Genomic DNA, 22,980 nt, shown 5'->3' on the forward strand with positions numbered 1-22,980 from the left:
AAAGAAAAGCTACCGAAAAACGGTCTTATGAGTGGAAATTCTTATCTGTCCTTGCTAATACTTCACATGTAAAAATACAAATTTGAAGATCTCCTTTCGTAGGCTTGACGCTTTGAATCGGCAACGTTTACTGAAATAGCTGTATATGAACCACAATCTCAGAACGGACTAAAGTAGGAAAACAAACTTCCGAATGATGCCCTTAGCTCAAGAATAGCTCAGGGATATCGAGTCATACACTTGAAGAGAAATTTCATATCCCGACACGGTTATGTATTATTTATTATTACTATGTATTATTACTATTTATTATATGGCTTCGCCTTGTGGCCGATATAACGTGCGCTCTGATTGGCTAAGAGCGAGATCTGAGCGGTCATTATGCAGCCGTAATGCCCACGGGCCGATTACGGATTATGCAAATTAGGAAGAGCCCGGCTCTGAAAATTCAAGCGCATTGAAGGGATGAAAACTGATTAAAAACAGTAAGAGAAAGTAAGTAGCTAAAAGTTTAGAGATTTTTCCTTAATAAAACTAATATAGAAGTCGTTTTTGACTTACCAGCCGGTAACCTTGGCGGACGTGACTAGTGAAAAACAATCAAAATTTGTTTTAAGTAAAGCTAAAATCGCTGAGTGAAAGACACCATCGGCAGATCTGTCATGCATCCTATGCAGAACACCACGAAGAAACGTATAAGTTATCATCTTAGTCACAACAGTTACGGAAATATTGAACTCCGCCACAATTCTCATCGAATAGATTCCATCGCTTTAACACAAACAAGTGTAAATCAGCTTCCCTTGAGGATCATCAGATGTAAACAATCGGGCGGTTTCTGTCGGTAGCAGTTTCTGCCGGATTACTGCAGGAAGTTTTAGACGTTCACAAGGCTTGAAAAGTTCATAAATCCCAGAATGAAGAAGGCGGAGATATGTTGTCGAAAGCGAATGCGAAGATCGAGTTATTCTGAGCAATTCATTCTGAAGCATTAGTTGGTTTGAACTATTTTGAAGCACTTTCTGTCTTTTCTATATGCGTTGACGTTTCGCCACAAAAGTCGGAAAAACTTCCCCATGAACTTGTGGCACCACGATACTAAAATACCTTTTAGAGACTGTGACGATCACTTTTTCCGTAAAGAAACGTGTGTTTTTAACGGAATACGTAAAACAGTGGTTAAGTTCACTGTGTAGTTTTGCACTGGGTTTTGAGACGATGAATGAATCGGTAAACGCGCGCATCGCCGGATGTAAATTGACGACTTCCGCTCGAATAATTTTTTTCTTTTCCTTAATTCATGAGCCATATAATAAACAACTTAAAAAAACGAGAGTGAGGTCGTTACGGGAAAATCTCAAACCTCGGCCTACCGTATTGACCGAGCGATAGCGAGGTCAATACGGCAAGGCCTCAGTTTGAGATTTTCCCGTAACGACCTCACTCTCGGTTATTAAGTAGTTAGTATTGTTACTATGTATTATCCCTTAAGTAACATAATACGTTTTTTGTCTCAGACGTGGAAGCCACCAGTATCGCCCTGGACTGGATTAATGGAGTACTTTATTGGGCGGATGGAAAGAAAAAGATCATTGGCAAGGCAAATGTTAATGGCTCTAGTTCGCAGATGGTGATAGATAACGTGGAAGTCAGCCCAACGTCTTTGGTAGTCCTACCTTGTCAAAGGTATAGGATGGTCATGTTTTATGCTTGTTTTCCCCAAAATTACCTTTACTACAATGGCTCGTGCAGGCCTGAAAAAGTCCTTGAACAATTGGCGGATCTTGAAACGTCCTTGAAAATGAAATATTTATGATTTGTCCTCGAAGAGTCTTTAAGGACGTTCGCGCCAACTGTTTCTGCGCATCCTTACTGCGCACGCAAACTCACACGGCACGTCATGCACGAGAGCGCGCGCTAAGTAATAAAATAAACAATGATAGGGCATATGGCCATTACTATAGCTTTGCCTGGATTTAACGATCTTGGGAGTTCGGTGACTCCTCCTTTTCTTTCCAGAAACAGATTTTATTTACAATTATCTCTTTATTGTCCAAAAATGAACCAAAAAATCAATGTGGGAAGTTAAAAAAATTTCAAGGTTTCTGTTCACGGGACACCGAATCCTGCCATCTTGCGGCTGCAAGGCGCGTGAAACTATGGTCGCTAAATGCGAACTTATTCTTTAAGGAACCTCGCCAGTTGACTAAATTCACTTAATAGGTCCACTTAAACAATATTTGGCGGAGAACATTTCACTTCAAAGATCTAATTGCAATATTTTTGGGCTTACAGCTACTGTACATGTGGCCTTATTCGCTAACGGAGCCCGGTTTTTTCAGAGTCAGGTTGTTCTTCCGGGCATGTTCTCTCTGAACGAAGTCGGTGACCCCACCATTTTTTTTTACATTTTTGACATATCTAACTCATCATCCTACAATGGTAGAAGTCTCAGCAAGACTTGCGCGAAAGTCCTTAATTCTGTTAAGCAGCTCAGTCACGGTATTTTGAGTTATTTTGGCCGTGGACAAAATTAGCATTGAATTGAAGGAAACCTGAAAATAACAGTTTGCTAAGATAGAAAAACACCAAAGAGATAACAAGAAACCACGAAGGAACAAGGATGGTTAATGGAGAAGTTTAACACGGATTACAAACAACGAATTACAAAAAAAAAAGAAGTAGGCGAAACTTTCAGGATGATGTGGTTCCTTGAACCATGCGTCGACAGACTGGTTGTTCACCTCTGTTCCCTCCTTGTTTTCAGGCTTCTAGTGTGGAGACACGAGCAGCTTCTGTTGTCCAGCATAAAAACAGCTAACACAGATGGTACTGATGTGAAAACTCTTCCCGACTCTGTGTGCGCCTTGGGATCTTCCCTCACGTTTGATTACTCACAAAACCGACTGTTCTGGGTGAATTCGTTTACTCAGTAGTAAGTGAATTAAACACAAGTTGTTACAGTTGAACACCGCTTTCTAGAGCCCCACGGGGGAAAGAAAAATAGTGTCGGTAGCGGGGGCTCCAGATAGCCGATAGCAAATGATACTAAAAGAAATCCAATGGGAACTGACTTCAGCTCGAGAGAGCAGGGAGTTCGAGAAAAGCGAGCTTGAGATGTCGAGTGTCAACTGTATTGTAAAGCAAAACGGGTGTCGTCCTCAGATCCAACATGGCGGCACTCGAGAAAATCAAAACCTAATGTAGTTGAAATGTGTACCCCTTATGGATCCTGGGTTAAGCTTACAAAAGACTTTTAAGCGTAGAATAAATAGGCTTTCTTGTCACCGGTTGACTCGTTACGCTAATTAAATGCGTTGTCCGCCAACAAAACCAAATAGACCGTTTCCGAATTGCCTATACACCTTATTCCAAAATGGCCGCCATTTTAGTGTTCTTTTGTTTACTTGCAAATTAGCCCTTGTTGCCTCGTTTAAGGAAAATATTCTTTTGAATTTCGAGTTTAAGAACGATGCAGCAAGGGCTAATTTGCAAGAAAACAAAAGAATACTTAGATGGCGACCATTTTGGAATAAGGTGTATTGCCTCTGTGTCAAAAGTCTAAGTCTAAGTGCGAAACCATTCATATGGAAATGTGTTTCTTCTACAGGTTCATTTTCATGCAAATAAAACTTATTTTCATAAGGAAGGTTTTGCATTAAGACTCGTTTTGAAACATAGGCAAAGGCCTATTCGGAAATGGCCCATTAATCTGACAACAGTCGTAAACGAGATAACAATTGATACTTATTCATAAAGGTGCATAAATTGCCATAGAACACAGTAATCTTAAACACTGCCGCATCAAAAATTGCAAACTACCTGAACTATTTCAAATATTCACGAAAAGTGTATTTCAAAGTCTTGACATATATCCTGAAGTCCAGAGGTCTGCGTGTTTTATTTAGCACCATTTTGTGCGAAGTAGAGGTTTTGGGCTTATTTTCCAAATGTTGCGTTATTATTCCTAGTGTGGAGAGCATTTTCCTGAATGGAACTGGTAAACGCATTGTCAACACTCTTCCACCCGCCACCTTCATGGGTGTCCTCGGAGGATTCTTGTATTGGGTCGATGGCGAGGGAACTATTGTGCGAGCGGACAAATTTACCGGCGGAGATGTCGTGGTGTTGGCCACACTGAATTATCAACCGACTCGTCTGCAAGTGTTTGCCAAAGAACGACAGAACTGTAAGTTGTGTTTGAAGTTTCAGTTTTGATTTGAATTGATTCTTTTCAGTTGACCAGCAATGAAAAATTAAATTAAAATGCATTTTTTTTTAGAAGTTTCATGGTTCGTCCTATTCAGCCATTCTTTGCAAATTTGATTGAAGATTTTAAGCATCACTGACAGAACAAAGTGATATGTGTGTGCTATGTTTCCGATTTTTACCCGTTTAGACAGGTCAATTGTTGTTTGGTTGTTAGTATTCTTTTCCAAGGTCCCTCTATATCGACAATTTAAATTGATTTTCAATGGACTTGAGATCTTCAGGGTCGGATTGTTCGAAAGTCGGTTAACGTTAACCCAGGATTAAACGTTGACTGAAGGATTATTTTTTTTCTTGTCTAAAAATGTTTTTCACCTCTTATATTTCGTGTGGTTTGAGATTACTACAGCTCAAAACTGAAGGGCAAACTATGTAAAGAGAACACCTCACCAAAAAGTTACAAAACTGAAATCAAAATTCTCGCTAATCCTGGGTTAGCTTAATCGGGCTTTGAACAACCCGGCCCTGTTGCATAAATCCCTAGTCTAAACTCAATGGGACAACTAGAACCCCAAACATGACCCGGACAGCCCCTTTAACATGGCGTGACGCAAGCTTTTCTCAGTTCCCTTACCAAGGCGTATCACCAATCTTGTTGAATTCGACCTTGCTTTGTAGGTACTCTAAGCCCTTGTTTAAATGGTGGAGGCTGCTCTCATCTTTGCAAGGTTCAAGCGGGAAAGCGTATCTGCTCTTGCCCGGCTGGATTGAAATTAAAGGACGGGTTTCAGTGTGTGAACGAATCTGCAGCCCACTGCAGCGGCCGACTGTTTGGTTGTTCAAACGGCAAGTGTGTGCTGGATTCGCAAGTGTGTAATAAAGAAGATGACTGCGGTGACAGGTCCGACGAGTTGACTGCAGTTTGCGGTGAGTAGCTTTTACACCCCAAGCAGCTAAGCGCTGATTTTCAGTGACTGTGTCTGTTCTGACTCCTTTCGAACAGATCTATCTCTTCGTTTTCGTTTCATGATAATTGCAAGTCAATATTTACGCTAAAATATGGCAAGATAAAGGAACTTACGAAAGAACTTTTGAGGCGACGTTGGTGGAACGAATGAACGGAGGAACGAAGGGACAGAGTCAAGGATGGAGTCTGGAGGAAATGAGGGAGGGAGGCAGTGTTGGACGGACGAACGGACGGACAGACTGACGAACGAACGAACAGACTGATGGATAACCCATAGGCTAACGAACAGGAAAAAGACAAACAAGCTAATGAACAACGTTTTAGATATCACTGACATCAATAATGAACCTGGCATAGATACATCACTATCTTCCCTCCATCCGGGGTCGTTAGTGTCTCACAATGCTGAATACAAAATATTTAACCCTTTACAGCTCAGAGGAAATGCAGAACAAATGAATTTAAGTGCGCAAGTGGACAGTGCATTCTTCGAAGCTGGAAATGTGACTTCGAGCGCGACTGTACTGATGGTAGCGACGAAAAAAACTGTCCTGTAAAGGAATGCGCTTCGCACAGATTCACTTGCGCCAACGGCCACTGCATAAATATCGAGTGGAAATGCGATGGCGACGATGACTGCGGAGATTTTTCGGACGAGACCGATTGTCCCCCTGTGGCATGCCCACCAGGCAAGGCCAAGTGTGGTGATACCAACGTCTGTATCGACTCGTCGTGGTTATGCGATCGAGACTACGATTGTGAGAACGGGTGGGACGAGAGCGAAGAGGTGTGTAACAATAAGACCTGCGAAGCTAACAGCTTTCGCTGTACATCAGGGCATTGTATTTCCATGCGGTGGCACTGCGATGGAGAGGATGACTGTGGAGACGGCAGTGATGAGGGGGCCTGTGGAGCGGAGAACCATACCTGCCTTAGTCAGCAGTTTTCATGTCGCAATGGTATGTCAGTGTTATGTTCAGTTCTGTACTTTGCACTGCTGTGCTTAGGCTTCGGTCCACCATTTTGAATTGTTGACGCCAGTTGTTGCCTGCTACCGTTTCGAAACAGAATTAATTCTCGTGCAAGTGAAAGTCGTTTTCATAGGAAATTTCTCGCACCAGAAGGCAAAATTCTGAGCAGTTAAAAAATCACTCCGTCTTAAATGCCCCCCCGCGGAAATAGCTCTGTGAAAGGTCTAAAAAACAAAACAAAACTTAAACTAGGTAAGGCCGTTTTCAGCTCATGACTTTGTACAAGTCCACAGAAAATATATTTAGATGAATCTGCCGTAAGACGCAAGCGCTGTTATTTTGTCTCTCTAGGTCGTTGCATTACCACGAAGTTTGTCTGTGATGGAGACGATGACTGCGGCGATGGCTCGGACGAGGCAACAGCCGACCACGCTTGCAACCATCGCACATGTGATCCGACAGAGTTCAAGTGTGAGAACACCTCCAGATGTATCGCGATGTCTTATGTTTGTGATGGAGATAATGACTGCGGAGACGCTTCCGATGAGCAACCTAAGGAGGGCTGCGTGTTCCGCACTTGTAAACCAACACAGTTCAGGTAACTGAGTGTTCTTTCAATCACGGATCCCGTGGAGAGAATAGGGCTTTCCCTCTCTCTCACAAGCAAAGGCCTACCTCCAGTCGTACTTTCCATCCCACACCCCTGTAGCGAACAAGAAAGGGTTTTCCCCTTCCCTAGTTTTGCTAGAACTACTAAATCTGGAACTGGATCTGCTATTGACAGATGTCAATTTTAGAAGATAATCGCCTTTGAGGATTCAAAAGTCAATAACCTATTTTTGGTTCAGCACTCTCGCGCAATGTTATCGTTCGGCTTCAAAACTCTCTGAAACTCTGTTAACAGTTGTTGAGTTTTCAGGACTATGGGCTAACAGTTGTCATTACACCAAGCTTCAGAATGCAATTAAATACGCTTGGTATGACTTTGTAAACAATCCTAATTGAAACTACTTAAGTAACGTTGACCTCAGAGTACAGGTTTGTGGCAGTGAGTTTGGGTGGCTTAATTCACTGGGACACAGGCCCGCTCACTGTATTTTTTTAAATTTTTGTTTTATTTGTTTCTGTGTAACCGCAGATGTGAAAATGGTCTTTGCGTGCAGAGGGCCTGGTTGTGTGATGGCGAGAATGATTGTGGCGACAACTCGGACGAAACACAATGTGACGACCACACATGCAGCGAAAACCAGTTCACTTGTAAAAACGGTTACTGTGTGTCTAGTCACTATGTTTGTGATGGAGATCGGGATTGCTCAGACAACTCTGATGAAGACCCGGTACTGTGCTCGACAACTGTAGCTCCCTCGTGTCCCGCGGGATCGTTTAGCTGCGGGAACGGGACTTGCCTTCCAAGGAGTAAAGTCTGTGATGGACACGACGATTGCGTCAATGGAGCTGATGAATGGCGGTGTAAAAAAGACGCCTGCCATCGGCCCGAAGGTAACAGATGCTCACAGATCTGTAACAGTACGTCAACGGGCTACACTTGTTCTTGTCGCGCCGGTTTTAAGCTGCAACCCGACGGGTCATCCTGCGAGGATATAAACGAGTGTGAAAAGTTCGAGCTTAACAAGTGTAACCACTTCTGCGTCAATCTGAAAGGCCACTACAAGTGTACGTGTGCCAAGGGGTACGAGCTGCACGGTTTGACAACGTGCAAACGTGTTGATCCCACGGTGAAACCGTTCCTGGCGTTTTTACTCCGGTACGAGATTCGCAAACTCGCCGTGGACGGTTCCTGGGAGAGCGACATCTTACGCAAAGTTCAAAACGCGGTAGCCATCGATTTTGATTGGTCGGAACAGCGCGTGTATTGGACGGAAGGACGCGCGCCGCCGCGTTTAAAACGTGCGTTTTTCAATGGCACGAGCACAGAGGTTATCCTGGAGGCTGGGTTGTCCAACGTAGAGGGTCTCGCGGTGGACTGGGTCGGGAGAAACGTGTACCTCGTGGATAGGATTCAGGACAAGATATTTGTTGCGACACTTGAAGGACGTTACATGAAGACGCTAATATCAGAAGGGTTGCAGGAGCCCAGGGCAGTGGTGGTTGATCCCACTGATGGTGCGTTTTAATGTCAGATTAAAATATCAATTCTACTTGCTGATTACTATACATTTCTTTAATTGTCAGTTTTGAGAATGTGGTTTTTCTTCAAGAAAATATCGCTGTTTATCATTTTCCGTGCACATTGGCCGTTGTAGGACAGTCACATTCCCTTTGACCAGAATAGATGTGCACTCCTGAATATGAGAGTACTTTTCATTTTTTTTTTTTTGGTGCTTTTGTCAAAAAAATAAGAAGACGTAAAATTGTTCATTGTAATGAGATTTCACTTGAAGAGAATTTTGAGTTCTACCAATGTTTTCGATTTTTATTGGTCACTGTTTAGAGGCGGGTTTGACTGACTCGAAAGTAACAATTTGTTTCATTTAATTTTCGATTTGGCTTTTTCTGGTTGCCGCTTTGCAAAGGTTACTTGTTTTCCCGCGCTTTGCAACGGCGGTTGCCAGTATTTGTTTCTTATTCTGATTGGTTGATCACTGATTTCCGTTTATTGTGATTGGCCAGTTGTGGGTGCTTTGAGTAACGTTTTGTAACAGTCACTGGTAAAGCTTTTTTCTCTTGACTCCCATAGGCCACTTGTATTACAGTGACTGGGGAAACAAGCCTCATATCGGCAAATGCGGTTTGGACGGCTCCGGAAGACGGTGGTTTATACACAGCAAATCCATCGGCTGGCCTAACGGCTTGTCTCTGTGCCACATCACCAAGAGGTTATTCTGGGTGGACGCCAAGTTGGATGTCATCGAGTCGTGCGATCGCGATGGCGGGAACCGCGTTCAGCTTAACAAGCTTTACGCACCCCACCCGTTTTCTATCAGCGTGTTCGAGGACTTTGTGTATTGGACAGATTGGATGACGATGGCGATTCACCGAGCGCATAGGCTGACGGGACTGCAGCACTCTGTTTTGTTGAATTCATCTCACAGGCTTATGGGATTACAGGTAAGTGCATTTATAGATCGCTCGGGTTTTCGTGCAGACATTCCCTGTTTGAGGATCAGTTTTTTCCCCGCTTCAAAGAGACGCCACTCCAGATTCCACTCGAAAAATTGCTTACTGTTAACGTAACTCCGTGTCGTGCTGAATGGTTGTTTCTCGTTGTAGAAATCTGGCGCCACACGGTAATGCACTTTCGTCACTAAATGGGTCTTAGGCCCCTTTCTCGAAAGTTCCGGTACTTACCGGTCACGAAAAGCTTTGTTTCCCTTGTTTAAATTCAAGATCGAGATATTAAAAGTTTACAAATTCAATCATAAAAAATATCAGGAAACGAAAACCAATGGACTGGTTTTTGCGCTAAAAGCCGGACTTCTATTTCTTACATTTAGATCTTAAACTATGGCTTGGTGACTATGGACTCAAATCCGAACTTTTGTGCCTTGTTGTGGTTTTTAAACCACAACAAAAAGTTCTCAGTTAGTCGAATTGAATGCATGTGAACGCCACAACAATTTGTGACAAGTTGGATAGACGTTTGTTTCTCTTTCATGTTTCAGATAATTCATCCTCTTCGGCAGCCTGCCCTCCCCTCCCCTTGTGCAAACTCCCCTTGTACCGGCCTGTGTTTGCTCAGGCCCGGAGGGGGTTACCGTTGTGCCTGCCCAGACAACTTTCACTTGGCAAATGACGGGAAAACATGCTTGGACAACTGCACCAACAGTGACTTTATCTGCGACAACAATCTGTGCATTCCTCGTGTGTGGCGTTGTGATGGAGATGATGACTGTGGAGATGGTTCTGATGAGCCACCCTCCTGCCCACCAAGACACTGCTCCCCAGGTAACTCTTATAACATCAAGGAGTGATTTGGTAACTGACAACAGTTTCAATTACCATTAAAGAGGGGCTGGGTGGATAGGGGGGGGGGGGTGGCGGGGGGGGGAGTTTCTTGGGTTTGAGGTCTTCCTCGTGCACGGTGCGACACTGCAGACGGGCAATTGATAAATTTACACTTAATTGAGAGTCACCGCTTTCTTGGTGTTCGTTGTTAAAGTGATGAGAAACATTGACTTTCCGCAAAATAGTTATTAGCTTTAGAGAAAGTTGATTCCAACAACTGCAAGAAATAACTGAAAAGAGCATATGATGGAACAGTGGATGTGAAATGTTAATCTTCTGACGGCTTGTGCGTGGTCATTAACTCTTCAGGTTCGTTGTTCGCAACCCCTCTCGGTCTTCCCCAATCTTTTTCATCTTATTCCGTTGTTATTAATGCTCCACGTTAGTAAATAATTATCTTTTTCCGTCTCCTGTGAATTGAAAGTATTGTTGTGCATTGCAAGAATGACTTTTATATCGTGACATAAGCGTATGCAAACTTAAAGACTTAAGTTTGAATAGAAATGAAGTATGACCCGAGCAACTTGCAGCCATCTTTGCTCTGATTAATTGCAGGGATGTTTCAGTGCGACAACACGACGTGTGTATCGGTCATCTCGATATGCAATGGAAAGAATGACTGCCCGAACGGTGCCGACGAGGAGTCGTGCAAAGTGAGACAGTGCGCGCCGTTTCAGTTTCGGTGTGCGAACCACAAATGCGTTTTTCTACCACAAGTGTGTGACGGAACCAACGACTGTGGAGATAATTCCGACGAGAGGCACTGTAAATTCACCACTTGCTCCAGCGATCATCATACCTGTCCGGTCAGTGGTCGCTGCATTTCTCGCCAGTGGCTTTGTGACGGCGACAATGATTGTGGAGATGAGAGCGACGAATCACCAGAGATCTGCCGCAATCACACCTGTGATGTTAACACACGGTTTCAGTGTAATGGGTCACGCAAGTGTATTCCTAAGCTGTGGAAGTGTGACGGGGAACCGGATTGTGACGACGGATCAGACGAATCCGTGGATGTTTGCAAAGGTTAATAAATTCCGTATTTCTGGTTTATAATTAAGATATTGTCGGTACAGTTCAGTTACATATACAAAGCAGCAACAGTACACGCAACAGTTGGAAAGCTTGCTAGAATACAACACGAATACAGACGCTATGTACTTACACTTTGGCAGTATCCCATAGAAACGGTATTATTGCTCCTCTTCCCCCCACCCCTCCCCTCCCTCTCCCTTTTCAATGGCAACCCTTCAAGGATAAGGATTGTTTGTGGAAAATATTTGAGAGCAAGACACTGAGGCGGGAGTGGGGGGGAGGGGTTGGAGGAAAGGGAAATAGTTAATCCCTGAGCAACACTTCAGTACATGGCTGATGGTGGTTTCATTTCAACAGCGGGCATACGGAAACAGCCTACTTATTGAGTTTTTTTTTTTTTTCTTTTCTGGACTATTTTACCTCATCAGGCCTCCATTGCGATGCTGGTACATTTCAGTGTCACGATAAACGATGCATTCCAGTCGACTGGCGGTGCGATCATGAACAAGACTGTAGCGATGGCTCTGACGAACAAGGCTGCCTGCCTCGCACGTGTTCCAGTGCAGAATTCAGGTAATACCTGGCGCATGATGTTTACTAAAACGGACACGATTTTTTTCTTACTTGAATTGGGGTAGCCCTGGTGATATTTTTGCCGTTAAATTAGGGCTGCCAGAAGCCAAGGAAAGGATGTGTTTTCAGGGAAATCTGAATTACCATGCTCTTGTTTAAGTCGGGAAAACGTTTGGAAAATGTATGTAGTGTTGCTGCTGATTTGACAGTGGATGTCTTGTTATCTTCAAGAAGAATTGCTTCCTGCAATAGAGATTCAGACAATTTCAATTTGATCGATCCGTCTTATTATTGAAGTGTTTTAGATATGAGAGCCGAGAGTTTCAGAGAAATTGCAAAGTCGTTTAGCACCCTCGACAATTTAGTGGCAAAAAAATGCTGATTTTGTGAGACTCATATCTGTTGACCTTATCGACAAATAGACCTTTTTACCGATACGGCGGCCATTTTGAATTCTTTTGTTTCAAATAGCTGTTATGGGATGCTTAGAGGACAAATACATACTAATTTGCTCCCTGAGCATCCCATAATAGCCACTTGAAACAACAGGATTCAAAATGGCCGCCGTATCGGTAAAAAGGTCTATTGAAACTCTCTATATGATCCGCAGTGAAAATTGTTTTCTTGCGTCTTGTGTCCTTGACATAGCACCCGAGGAAGTTGTTCTTTGTACATTAAAATTTAGGTGTGGCTCTGGCCATTGTATCAGCCGTAGCTGGGTGTGTGATGGTGACAGTGACTGCGAGGATGCCTCCGACGAGCGTGACTGTCTAGATCTGTCGTGCAAAGCGGACCAGTTCCGTTGCAACAATGGCGACTGTATTCTGAACGAATGGAAGTGTGATGGTCGAAGAGATTGTGATGACGCATCGGACGAACAAGGTAATGTACTTTACTGATTTAGAAAAAAACCCTCCTTTTTGCCGGCGGCTCTTGGCAAACCCTTCGGATGAATTCTTGGGCCGGTTTGAGAAAACATGAAACTCGTGCAAACTCGGGACAAATCGCCTGACTAACGTAAACCACGTAAGTTGGTAACGGTTGGCGATCATTTAAATTGTTTAATAGTGAAATATTCCAGTTCTGGCCCTCTCTTTATCACGTAATGCCACGTTCTCGAGAGAGTGGGCCCTCTCTCCCGAGAGCGCAGCGTTGCATGACAGAGAGGGACTATAGTAAAATATTGTCCTAACCTGTAACTAGTTGAACGAGGTTTCAAAGGAGTTTTCGAACCATTTATAGAGCTTAGCAATCGTATGATAATCCTAAAACTATTTTCTTTGGCAGTCGCTGCAGCACCGTTTTGTCTGTGCTAATTTTCTGTCTTGATCCTACTTTTTTTAGGTTGTCCAACTCGACACTGTCCCGCTCAAACCTTTACTTGTGACAACACGGTGTGTATTCATAAAATGTGGATCTGCGATGGAGATGACGACTGTGGAGATGGAAGTGACGAAGCAGCAAAGCTTTGTTGTAAGTGTTTTCTTATGAAGAGTACAGGTTTCTGGATATTTTTTGTATTAAGAGCCCAATCCCAAAAAGGCCCCCCCTCCTTTTACGCACCCACCCTTTTGAGACGAAGAAATTTATTAACGCACCACCCCCCCTTTGTGTCCTTCAAACCCCCTCTAACGCACCTCCTCCTCCTCCTCCTCCTCCTCCTCCTCCTCCTCCTCCTCCTCCTCCTCCTCCTCCTCCTCCTCCCCCCCCCCCCCTCTCGTGTCCTTTAAGCCCTTTCTCCCGTCCTTTCTTTTCGTTTAGGACGACAACAGTAAGACTGTGATACTGGTACATTTTTTGTTGCAGCGATTAAGCGTTCGCAACCCTCCGGTGGCTGTGTTAAGGAAGATTCGAATAGGGTGCTCTATTGATCAAAGTGCCGTGCAAAAAATACGTTGTATACTGATAACTTGTTAATTTGGTTGTACGGGGACTTAACAAAGAATTTCTGTAATAATCTGGTTGAGTTATTGTGATAAAATCTGGTGATTTTCTAAATAGGAGATTAGAGTAGTGACGTCTTAAAAGATCGACTTTATAACAAACTGATTCATTTTTGTTATTTTTTTCCAGCGGCCCACAGCTGTCTTCACACACAGTTTCGTTGTGGAGACAACGTGTGCATCCCCAAATGGCAAGTGTGTGACGGTGTTCCTCAGTGTCACGACAAGTCTGATGAATTGACCTGCGCAGTTATCACCAACGGATGTAACGCCACTCAGTTCAAGTGCGCCAACCGGAAGTGTATAGCTAACGCATTTGTGTGTGACAGTAAGGATGATTGCGGAGATGCTTCAGATGAGAAGTACTGTGGTAAGTACAGAAGATGCATTGCTGCGTGACCAAACGATTTCGTGACAGCGTCACGCTTTGTTAAGTCAATGAAAAGCGAAATTGTATCGGATGAGAGATACTATGTCAATAGATAGATTGTTACGTGGTGAGAACGATGTCACTGAATGGTTGAAATATGTTTTGTTGAATAAGTTGTCCGTGGAATGGAAGCGTCCATCTTAAGGGAGCTCGTCACGGTATTTTGATTTAGTTTGGCCACGGACAAAATTATCTTTAAATTAAAGAAAACCTGAAAATAATAGTTTACTAAGAAAGAAAAACACCAAAGAGAGAATAATACACCATAAAGAAACAAGGATGGTTAAGGATGGAGAAGATTAACAACGATTAGAAACGACGAACTTGAAAAAATTAGGCTAAACTTTTCAAGATGCGTAAACTGTGACGTCACTCTTTTACACACTCTAAGTAGTCTAGACTCATCATAAGAAACTTTATCATGCACTGCTATTTTCATCCCAAGGTGGAAGACACAAATCTTGTGATGTCGCAAATGGAGGCTGTGAACAGAACTGTACCGTGGTCGACGGAGGTGTGGTGTGTTTCTGCTGGCGCGGTTTTCGACTGTCCATGGACACTCGGAAGTGTCTGGACATAGATGAGTGTCAGATATTCGGTGTGTGCAGCCAGCAGTGTGTGAACAGCCGAGGAAGCTACAAGTGTCTGTGTGACCAAGGCTATGTCAGTGATGGTGTGCATGGAAGGGACTGCAAGGCAGAAGGTACGTTTGTGGCAATGCAAAAAAGCGACTTTAACATTTTCATTTCCTTGGGCATGGTAGTGTAATGGTTACGGGGTTTGACTTCCCGTCTACGCGTTGTGTTGTGTTGTGTTCTTGGGTAGGACACTGTTAGGGATAACCGGATGAGCATTTCATCCAGGGGGAGAAATAACACTGCTAGTCACTTCATGCTACAGAAACTGGAATGACCTGCTATATGCCACCAGGAAGACTTGATACCTGATCTCTTTTAATTTTCAATCTTTCTTTTATTTATTTATTTGTTTATTTATTTATTTATTTATTGTTTTATTTTGTTTTGTTTTGTTTTGTTTTTGTTTTTGTTTTTGTTTTTAATCTTTTATTATTTTGTTCAAAGCCCGTACTGTTACCTCTCCATTTTAACTATTAGATATATCTTTCATAGTAAGTTCTGGGGATCTGAAATATTCAAGTTGTGTTCTTGTACAGAGAACCACCTCATTACCTCGCCATGGGTAGCAAAGGTGTCTGTTATGCGCATGCGTGTATGCAGTTCAGGAGTTACCGATTACATTTCTTTCTTCCAGGGAAAGCGCCTTCTCTCCTTTTCCCAGCTGGAGGTGAACTCAGGCATCTGGCATTAGATGGTAATGGTACGGGATCGTACGGAACAGTGGCTCACAGCCAGGGTTCCTTGGGGGCACTGGACGTTTGGTGGGAACAGGAGTTGGTAGTCTGGACTGACTTGAGGAAAGGGACAATAAAACGAGCCAGAATTGCAGGTAAAAAGACGTTAAAAACCGTTGCAACTCCCTAGCGGAAACTCTTCCTATTTTCTGCCAAACTCAAGACGCTGTATTCTTATCCAAAACAAGCCCAGTATCTCTGCGGAACTATGAGCTTAATCCTAAAGCTTGTCCTCACTACGTGGTGTAACTTGTCATCTGGTGTCCCAGTCTTGTTGTCTCGTCTTGTCTTACTACTGTATTCCCACTATATGCCAAACAGTCGCTTTTAAAGGGCCGTCTACTTGTTTACCAGCGTCCGCTTATTCTGGAAAACTGAAGAAAAGAGTGGTGAATGATTGCTGTGAAAAAAACTTGTTATAGGATATAATGGATATTGCTTTATGCGTTTTTTGACTTCTATCCATGCGTAACGAGAAAAAATGAACGCTTTTGACTGAAACAGTCTATAGAGCGTTGTACATGACGTCACGACGGCCATGTCGGTGTTCCCAAAAGGAAATGAAATTTCGTCCTTTGCGAAATGAGTTCTTTTCGCGTGCAAAGATGATTTATTGTTTGAGACTACCAACATCGCAGTCATGGAAACCCGTTATGTTATTATCTCTTCTGTTTACTTTTCAGGTAGAGTAGAATCAAACCATCGATCAACCCGATCCATTAAACAGGAAATACAGGATTTGGATGTACCCGTGGGGAGAGCTGAAGGTTTAGCTGTGGACTGGTTAAGCGGAAACATTTACTGGACTGACGCTAAAAAGAACGTCATCGAAGTGGCGTCAAAGGATGGTTACTATAGATACGCGCTTTTCTCTGGACTTGTGAACATGCCGCGTGCTTTGGTTCTTGATCCTCCTGCTGGGTAAGAGGATTAAAGGAAAAGGGCGTTTTGATCAGTTATGATATTAGCGGTTTAGCAATGACTTAATGGCAAACTGACATAAATTAAGTCAGTAGCAAACCAAACCATGAAGCTGAAGCATGCAACTTGTAAAAATCGCGGGAAAACATGTAACAGGTGTAAAACGTGGGAAAATCTGCGATCTGTGAAAGATGCGGGAAGACATGTAACCGGTGTAAAGCGCTTGAAACGTGTGGTTTTGTCGCGCCTAACATAAGAGAACGTTTGTTACGCAGGCGACCTCAAATCTGTAACCGTTGTAAACCGCGAGAAAACGCGCAATTGTTTTTGGCTGCTTTCAGTTTTTAGCCCTGGGGTTGGATTTTTTTTTCCCCAGTAAAAATGTTAGGTATGTAAAATTTAATTTTTATGCTGTTTTTTTTTTTTTTCGTTTCTTCGTTGTAAAGGTCGATTTGCTATACTGATAAGACTTTAAAACTTAGTTTAATAGTGCCCACAGTATCCAATCTGTGTCAAAGTATATAGTTTGACTATTGTATCAATTTTCAGGCGGATGTACTGGACCGAAATAGGTTACCAGCCAACCATTAAAACAGCCCTCATGGAAGGAACAAAGCGCAGTATTCTGGTACAAGACAAGCTCAAATGGCCAGTTGGCTTAGCACTTGATGCTCCAGCAAAGAGACTCTACTGGTGTGACTCAAAACTAAAGCGTGTAGAGTCAATAAGTCTTGATGCGCGTGACAGACACGTTATCTGGCAGTTTGTCAACAGTGACTTACCCACCACGATTGCGTTACACGAGAATTTCTTGTACGTCACAGTGCAATCCGGCAAGCTGTACAGGTTAAACAAGTTTGGCCAAGGTCCACTGACCGTGTTGGCGCACGGGCTCAGGCGTCCGGTCGGATTGGCAGTGTATCAACAACAGCAGCAATATGTACCCAGTGGTAATGTGAATTTGTTTTTATTACAGCGAACGCATGCTGTCAATTCAGTGTCAGTCAGTAGAGGTTACCAAGCAACGACGTGTGTCCTTATGATGACGTACCGATCTGATAACTTTTAGTGCGTTCGTCAGTGTTCGTTTAGCACGTTCGTGCGATTTTCGGAGCTGTTCGTATGTGCGGAAACTCTTCGGGTCTTTTCCATTGCCTGACCTAAAATCAGTATTATCTACCTCATTGTGTCTTCATTTGATTTTACAAAAGTTATCCAAAGTTAACTAGCAAGATATGGAATAAAACTCTGGGAAATTTATTTGGGATCATTTTTTTTTGTGTGTGTGTGTGAAACCCTCGCTTAATCAGTTTTCAAAATGAACTTGTGAACTTCTTCTCTGAGGTTTTCCGTGCTGCTTTCAAATAGCGTTAGCGGAATTTCTTTGTTACACAAGTTTATAATAGATTGTGTGTTAAGCCGTTCATTGGTAGCAGTGATTCAAATCTAATTTCTTCTTACAATTCGAATGCATTGTCAGCAGACAAGTGATAAAAATAATGTTGCACTCCGAAATTCTCCGAACTAACATCAAAAGAAATATATAATTATGTCGGTAGTCAGTAAGGAGAAATGATATTTTGGTATCAGTGTGCTTCACGTGGTGTGTTAATTGTTTTGCTAGATGCCGTAAACAACTGTGCAATTGGCAAGAACAAGTGCTCACATTTGTGCCTGTCGAATCCTGAGAAACCTGTGTGCGTGTGTCCCACAGGGGACCCAGGCAAATCTGGAAACTGTCAGACGCGTAAGTCTTGTAGTTACTTATAGTTATTTGTACCTTAACTCGACCTCTTCCTACCTACCCTACCCCCTTCCATCCTTCAACTTCCTGTCGTCAAATTAACCTCTCCCTCATTCCACGACACCCTGGCCCCAGTTGTTCAAAGGGTGAACAACGCTATCCACCGGATAAATCGCTATACTGTGGACAAGTGTTAACAAAACAAACTACACTATCCACTGGATGGTGACTTATCCAGTGGATAGCGACCTGCCTCCTTCCCCGTCGCGTTCAGAGTTGCCAGAATAGACCACACTTGTGCTGTAGCAGCGCTAATGAACGATCTTTTGTCCTTGTTTTCTTTCTTTGATTACAGCTACCAAGGCTCCCCTGCCTTCTCCAGTTTGTTGGCTTGGACTGTGCGGAAAGGGGACTTGTGTCAATATCAGGAATAATGCCACTTGTTTGTGAGTTTTATTGACTTCTTCTTAGTTCTGATTTGCTGCTTCATAGCGTTGCTATTTAACAAATTGACGTCAGTTTTTTATGCGTCTGTCCTCTTATTGATGATAAATTGCGTCATAACATTGTCAAAGCGGCTGGGGAACCACGAGCCGCAGGCGAGTGGTTCCGCAGTAAACTTTGACAATGTTATGACGCAATTTATCATCAATAAGAGGACAGACGCATGAAAAACTGACGTCAATTTGTTTTTTACAATAACAAGACCCCAAAATGGTCAAATGGGGGAATAAATGAGGGCAAAAGACGCCATAAACTTGCCGTAAACAAAGATAAGTGAATTTTATTCAAAATGACGTGAGCATTGTCAATAGCTTTTCTCGCTTTTTGATTGGTTACTTAAAACAGTAAATAAAATCTCATTGGTTAAAAAACTCGACAGTTTGACAGCTGAAAGTTGAACTTGAAAGCTTGCATAAATTAAAATTTAATCCGTCTGTACTCTTATTGATGATAAAAATAAGCCAATCAGCGCGCGAGAAATTAGACAGTTACTGTAAAAACTGTACTCGTTTGCTCGCTTACTCTAGCTCATATGTGATTTGTTACTTTGCTTCGATTTTTGGACCCTGGAATCCCATAAAACCTCCGTGCTGCACCTGTGGGCTAACCTAAACCTTGCACGACCAGTCGTTCTATTTTAACTTCTAAGATCTAATATCAGACTTAGTAACTAAGAGATGCGCTGAACAGTAAACAATGTGCATTGTGTCCGTTATGACTCTTGTTTATGAACAATGTGTGTAATGTGTAACGCAATGCAATAATGTGTAACGCAATGCAATAATGTGTAACGCAATGCAATGTGTAACGCACTCTTTCCATTCTTTTTGACCAGATGTCCTAAAGGATTTACAGGAGTGCGCTGTGAAACAAGCATTGAGCCCACGAACACGCCTACGTTATGTTCACTGAAATGTCTCAACGGTGGATCGTGTGTTTTCCAAGATGGCAAACAGAAATGCAAGTAAGTCGAACATCAAAAAAAAAAAACGGGATTTCACTCTCCAAGCAACATATAAACAGTGTGAATGAAAGTCATGTTCCCAGAAGTGAAGCAACAGAAAGCCCATGTGAGCGCGTGACTTCGACGATGTTCTATCACTTGGACTACAGTATTATGCTTGCCTTCAAGGAAGTTTTGTAATGAAGATCGATGTTGTCATGGAAGCCAGCGAGACTGCCATTTTTCGACTTGAATCTATTGTCAGAGAATTTTAGCTCATATGTGATCTGTTATTAAGATGTCGAATTGTCTTACCGTTTTGAGAGTTTAGTTTTTGCGTTACTGCTTCGTTAAACTGTCACGTCAGTGGTGTACTTTTGCGTTACAGCAGGATTTAGTTGTTGTGGTACATCAGTGGTTCAGCTGTTGCGCTCTTAGCGTGTTAATTTGTTTTGTTGGTGCAACTCAAATCCGTTGCGTTTTAGTTGTTGAGTTGCCATAAAATTAATTGCTGCGTTTCTGAAGTATGTCACTGTTTTGTTACAGCACTATTTAATTGTACATGTTGCGTTCCTCAATACATAGTTGTTGTGTTACTAAAGTACAAAGTGTTGCGTCACAATAGCATATAGAGTTGTTGCGCTACTCTCCTCTCCTCAGCTGTCTTTCTCGAACCATGGGTGAATTATGTGACGTGACATGCACTCTGTTCAGCTGTAGCCATGGCGGAACATGTATTGTGCAAGACGGCAAGTTTGCTTGCAAGTGAGTATTGCCTCCACTGCTTTGCTTTTCTTTCGTAGAAAATTGTCTCAAATACATTATTTGTTTTGACAATTTTCCATGCCTCATATCAAGGTCTGTATGGCTTCTCCTTAGTCGTTACGAGAGATTGCGTTACGTTTACGAGAAATTCCATATTGATGACGTAAGTGTTGAGATCTCTCAGTGTCTGTCGCTCGGTTTTGAATTTTCGCGCGAAAGTGAAAACCAATTAGACACTGTACCTCCCTTTGAAGAGTTACGTCATCAGAAAGGAATTCTACGGCCCTAGCCTCAGACTTTCTCGAATGGGGAAGAATTAAGCGCGCTTTTAGCTGTTACTAAACAACGGAGTTCTACGAAACCTTTGTGTCACTTTAACAACGGAATAGCGTGATAAATAGTTTCAGGCCATCCACAAGTGAGATTTCACCGCCTTTTTTTTTTTTTTTTTTTTTTTTTTTTGCTCTCCAGATGTCGGAAAGGATACCGTTATGTTGAAAACAGAAGTTGTGTGATAGATCCGTGCTTTGAAGAGAACCGAGAACCGTGCGGCGATCTGGACTGTGTTGTGAACAATGACACCGACCAAGCTGTGTGCCGGTAAGATATCGTCACTTATAACACAGAGTTTACCAACTTTCAGTCTGTAAATCCTGTATCACAAACTTGAAAACCTTAAGGCAATGTCTCTGTGTCATTTAAGATGTCCAGATGGAAAGTTAGCGAAGTCGTGCGAAGGACCTGAAGTTATGGGAAGAGTGGATAGTGGCGGTGAGTTCTCAGTTCGTTTATTACCAACACACTTTATAGTCCTTCGTATATCTTTAAGTTAGAAAGAGCCACAGCAAAAGTAGTGCTAGGTATCTCTCATTGGATTGGTCACATGCTTGGGTTTCGTCCAACCTGGACAACATATTAAATAGTACCACATGATAGTACTGCTCAATAACTTTCATTTGAATGGTCACACATCTTTCTTTGGACGAGCAGCAAAGCTATCAAGGCCGAATATTGCCTGGGCAGCCGTTGGAATAAAGCATAAATAGGACACTTTTTGTTTAGTTTTTCTGATGAGTAATCTCTTTCTGAACAGTGACGCCGCGCATAGTCGTGCCTGTCGTGATGGTCTCGTTATTGTTGATCGCTGTTCTCATCTTGTTTTACTGTCGCCGACGAAGAAGGTAAAACAAAGTTTATGTTTCTTGTAACTCTAGTACTTGTAATGTAATGCTACTCCATGGCGTTGATTTGAATGGTTTTTGCTCTGGAGTTTCATTCACAGACTTAGAAGTTAGAACCACCTTGTACAGCATAATAAACAGTACCACATGAAAGTACTGCTCCATAGCCTTCACTTGAATGGTCACATACTAGGGTTTCATCCACAGACTTCAAAGTTAGAACCACCTTGTACAGCTTAATAAACAGTACCACATGAAAGAACTGCTCAATAGCTTTCAGGTGAATGGTCACACACTAAGGTTTCATCCACAGACTTCAAAGTTAGAACCACCTTGTACAGCATCATAAACAGTACCACATGAAAGTATTGCTCAATAGCTTTCACTTGAATGGTCACACTCTAGAGTTTTGTCTACAGACATAAATGTTAGAGCTACTTTCTACGTCTTAAGAAAGGCAATCCTTGATATTTTTCGTTCTGTTTGATCCACAAATTTAACTGCATAGATTTTAGTAATCTGAACAATTTATAACTGAATCCTCCGTTTCCTGTCTAGCGCAAAGAAGGCCGAATACAGCGGCATGACAGTGCAAGTCGGAAATCCATCTTTCCTCTATGAAGAAATGCTTGACGACTATGACGAAACTAACGCTGATCCTGAGCTTAAAAGTATTCAAGAAGAAAAGGTATTTAACTGAGAAAAAGAACAGAGCCGGAGCTTATCCCAGTTTTTGTAGCATGAAGCGACTAGGAGTATTTCTACTTTCTCCCTGAATGGAATGCTACTCCATCACAGGGTTACCTCCAGCATTAAGTTCGCCTGTACCCATTTATACACCTGGGTGGAAAGAGGCACTGTGAGAGCAAAGTGTCTTTCCCAAGAACACAACGCGATGTTTCCCGGCCAGGACTCGAACCCGGACCGTTCGCTCCGGAGTCGAGTGTACTAAACATGAGGTCACCACGCTGTGAAAAGAGGGATTAAATTGAATACGCCGTTCTGCGAACGCTGTCGTTCGATAAAGTTTGGTAAACAATTAACCTCTTTTAGGGCTGTTTTAACATTGCCAGTGGTCGAGAGGCAAAGAAGTTGTTTGCGTATTATTTGGGTGACAAGTCTTGGAAAACTCACTTCCAAAATGTCTAAAACGTTGTCAAATAATGAATTCTTTCATTAACTGACATGGAGGCACTGTGCTTGGCTCTGCTCTCGGGGATTCAAGAGCTTGGCAGTGCGTTAAGGGAGTGTTGTGGGAACCCCCGGAGCGGACAGTCCTCCTGCCGGCTATTAGTGCGTTCAGGTAAAGTCTTCGTTATTGTGTCTGATGAGACACCTTTGGTCCGCATTTTCTCTCCTTTCCCGGGTGCATCAATGGAGGAACCTAACAACGATTATATGCTGAAGAGGGGAGGGGATATGGGGAATTTTGGCTCGAGTCCGTAGGCCGGGCAGG

The 22,980-nt window shown here is 42.8% G+C and overlaps 1 protein-coding gene across 1 annotated transcript in view; it reads left to right on the plus strand.

The window, feature by feature from the left end:
* LOC110067328 (low-density lipoprotein receptor-related protein 2-like) overlaps window positions 1-22,980 on the plus strand; it is a 58,673-nt gene that overhangs the window by 34,265 nt on the left and 1,428 nt on the right. Inside the window, exons 34-59 of the mRNA XM_089297224.1 lie at window positions 1,518-1,686; window positions 2,768-2,935; window positions 3,972-4,189; window positions 4,888-5,136; window positions 5,611-6,135; window positions 6,499-6,745; window positions 7,286-8,271; window positions 8,846-9,216; window positions 9,771-10,053; window positions 10,669-11,139; window positions 11,577-11,721; window positions 12,407-12,603; window positions 13,066-13,194; window positions 13,795-14,034; window positions 14,540-14,797; window positions 15,367-15,561; window positions 16,150-16,387; window positions 16,937-17,337; window positions 18,012-18,134; window positions 18,487-18,577; window positions 19,471-19,599; window positions 20,239-20,343; window positions 20,815-20,943; window positions 21,047-21,114; window positions 21,437-21,524; window positions 22,083-22,212. Of these exons, the coding sequence (XP_089153350.1) occupies window positions 1,518-1,686; window positions 2,768-2,935; window positions 3,972-4,189; window positions 4,888-5,136; window positions 5,611-6,135; window positions 6,499-6,745; window positions 7,286-8,271; window positions 8,846-9,216; window positions 9,771-10,053; window positions 10,669-11,139; window positions 11,577-11,721; window positions 12,407-12,603; window positions 13,066-13,194; window positions 13,795-14,034; window positions 14,540-14,797; window positions 15,367-15,561; window positions 16,150-16,387; window positions 16,937-17,337; window positions 18,012-18,134; window positions 18,487-18,577; window positions 19,471-19,599; window positions 20,239-20,343; window positions 20,815-20,943; window positions 21,047-21,114; window positions 21,437-21,524; window positions 22,083-22,212 (6,353 nt within the window). The remainder of the gene's footprint in view (window positions 1-1,517; window positions 1,687-2,767; window positions 2,936-3,971; window positions 4,190-4,887; window positions 5,137-5,610; window positions 6,136-6,498; window positions 6,746-7,285; window positions 8,272-8,845; window positions 9,217-9,770; window positions 10,054-10,668; window positions 11,140-11,576; window positions 11,722-12,406; window positions 12,604-13,065; window positions 13,195-13,794; window positions 14,035-14,539; window positions 14,798-15,366; window positions 15,562-16,149; window positions 16,388-16,936; window positions 17,338-18,011; window positions 18,135-18,486; window positions 18,578-19,470; window positions 19,600-20,238; window positions 20,344-20,814; window positions 20,944-21,046; window positions 21,115-21,436; window positions 21,525-22,082; window positions 22,213-22,980) is intronic.

The sequence above is a fragment of the Orbicella faveolata genome, unplaced genomic scaffold, assembly GCF_042242905.1.
Source record: "Orbicella faveolata isolate gen_17 unplaced genomic scaffold, um_ofav_v1 contig_27, whole genome shotgun sequence".
NCBI classification, from domain to species: domain Eukaryota; kingdom Metazoa; phylum Cnidaria; class Anthozoa; order Scleractinia; family Merulinidae; genus Orbicella; species Orbicella faveolata.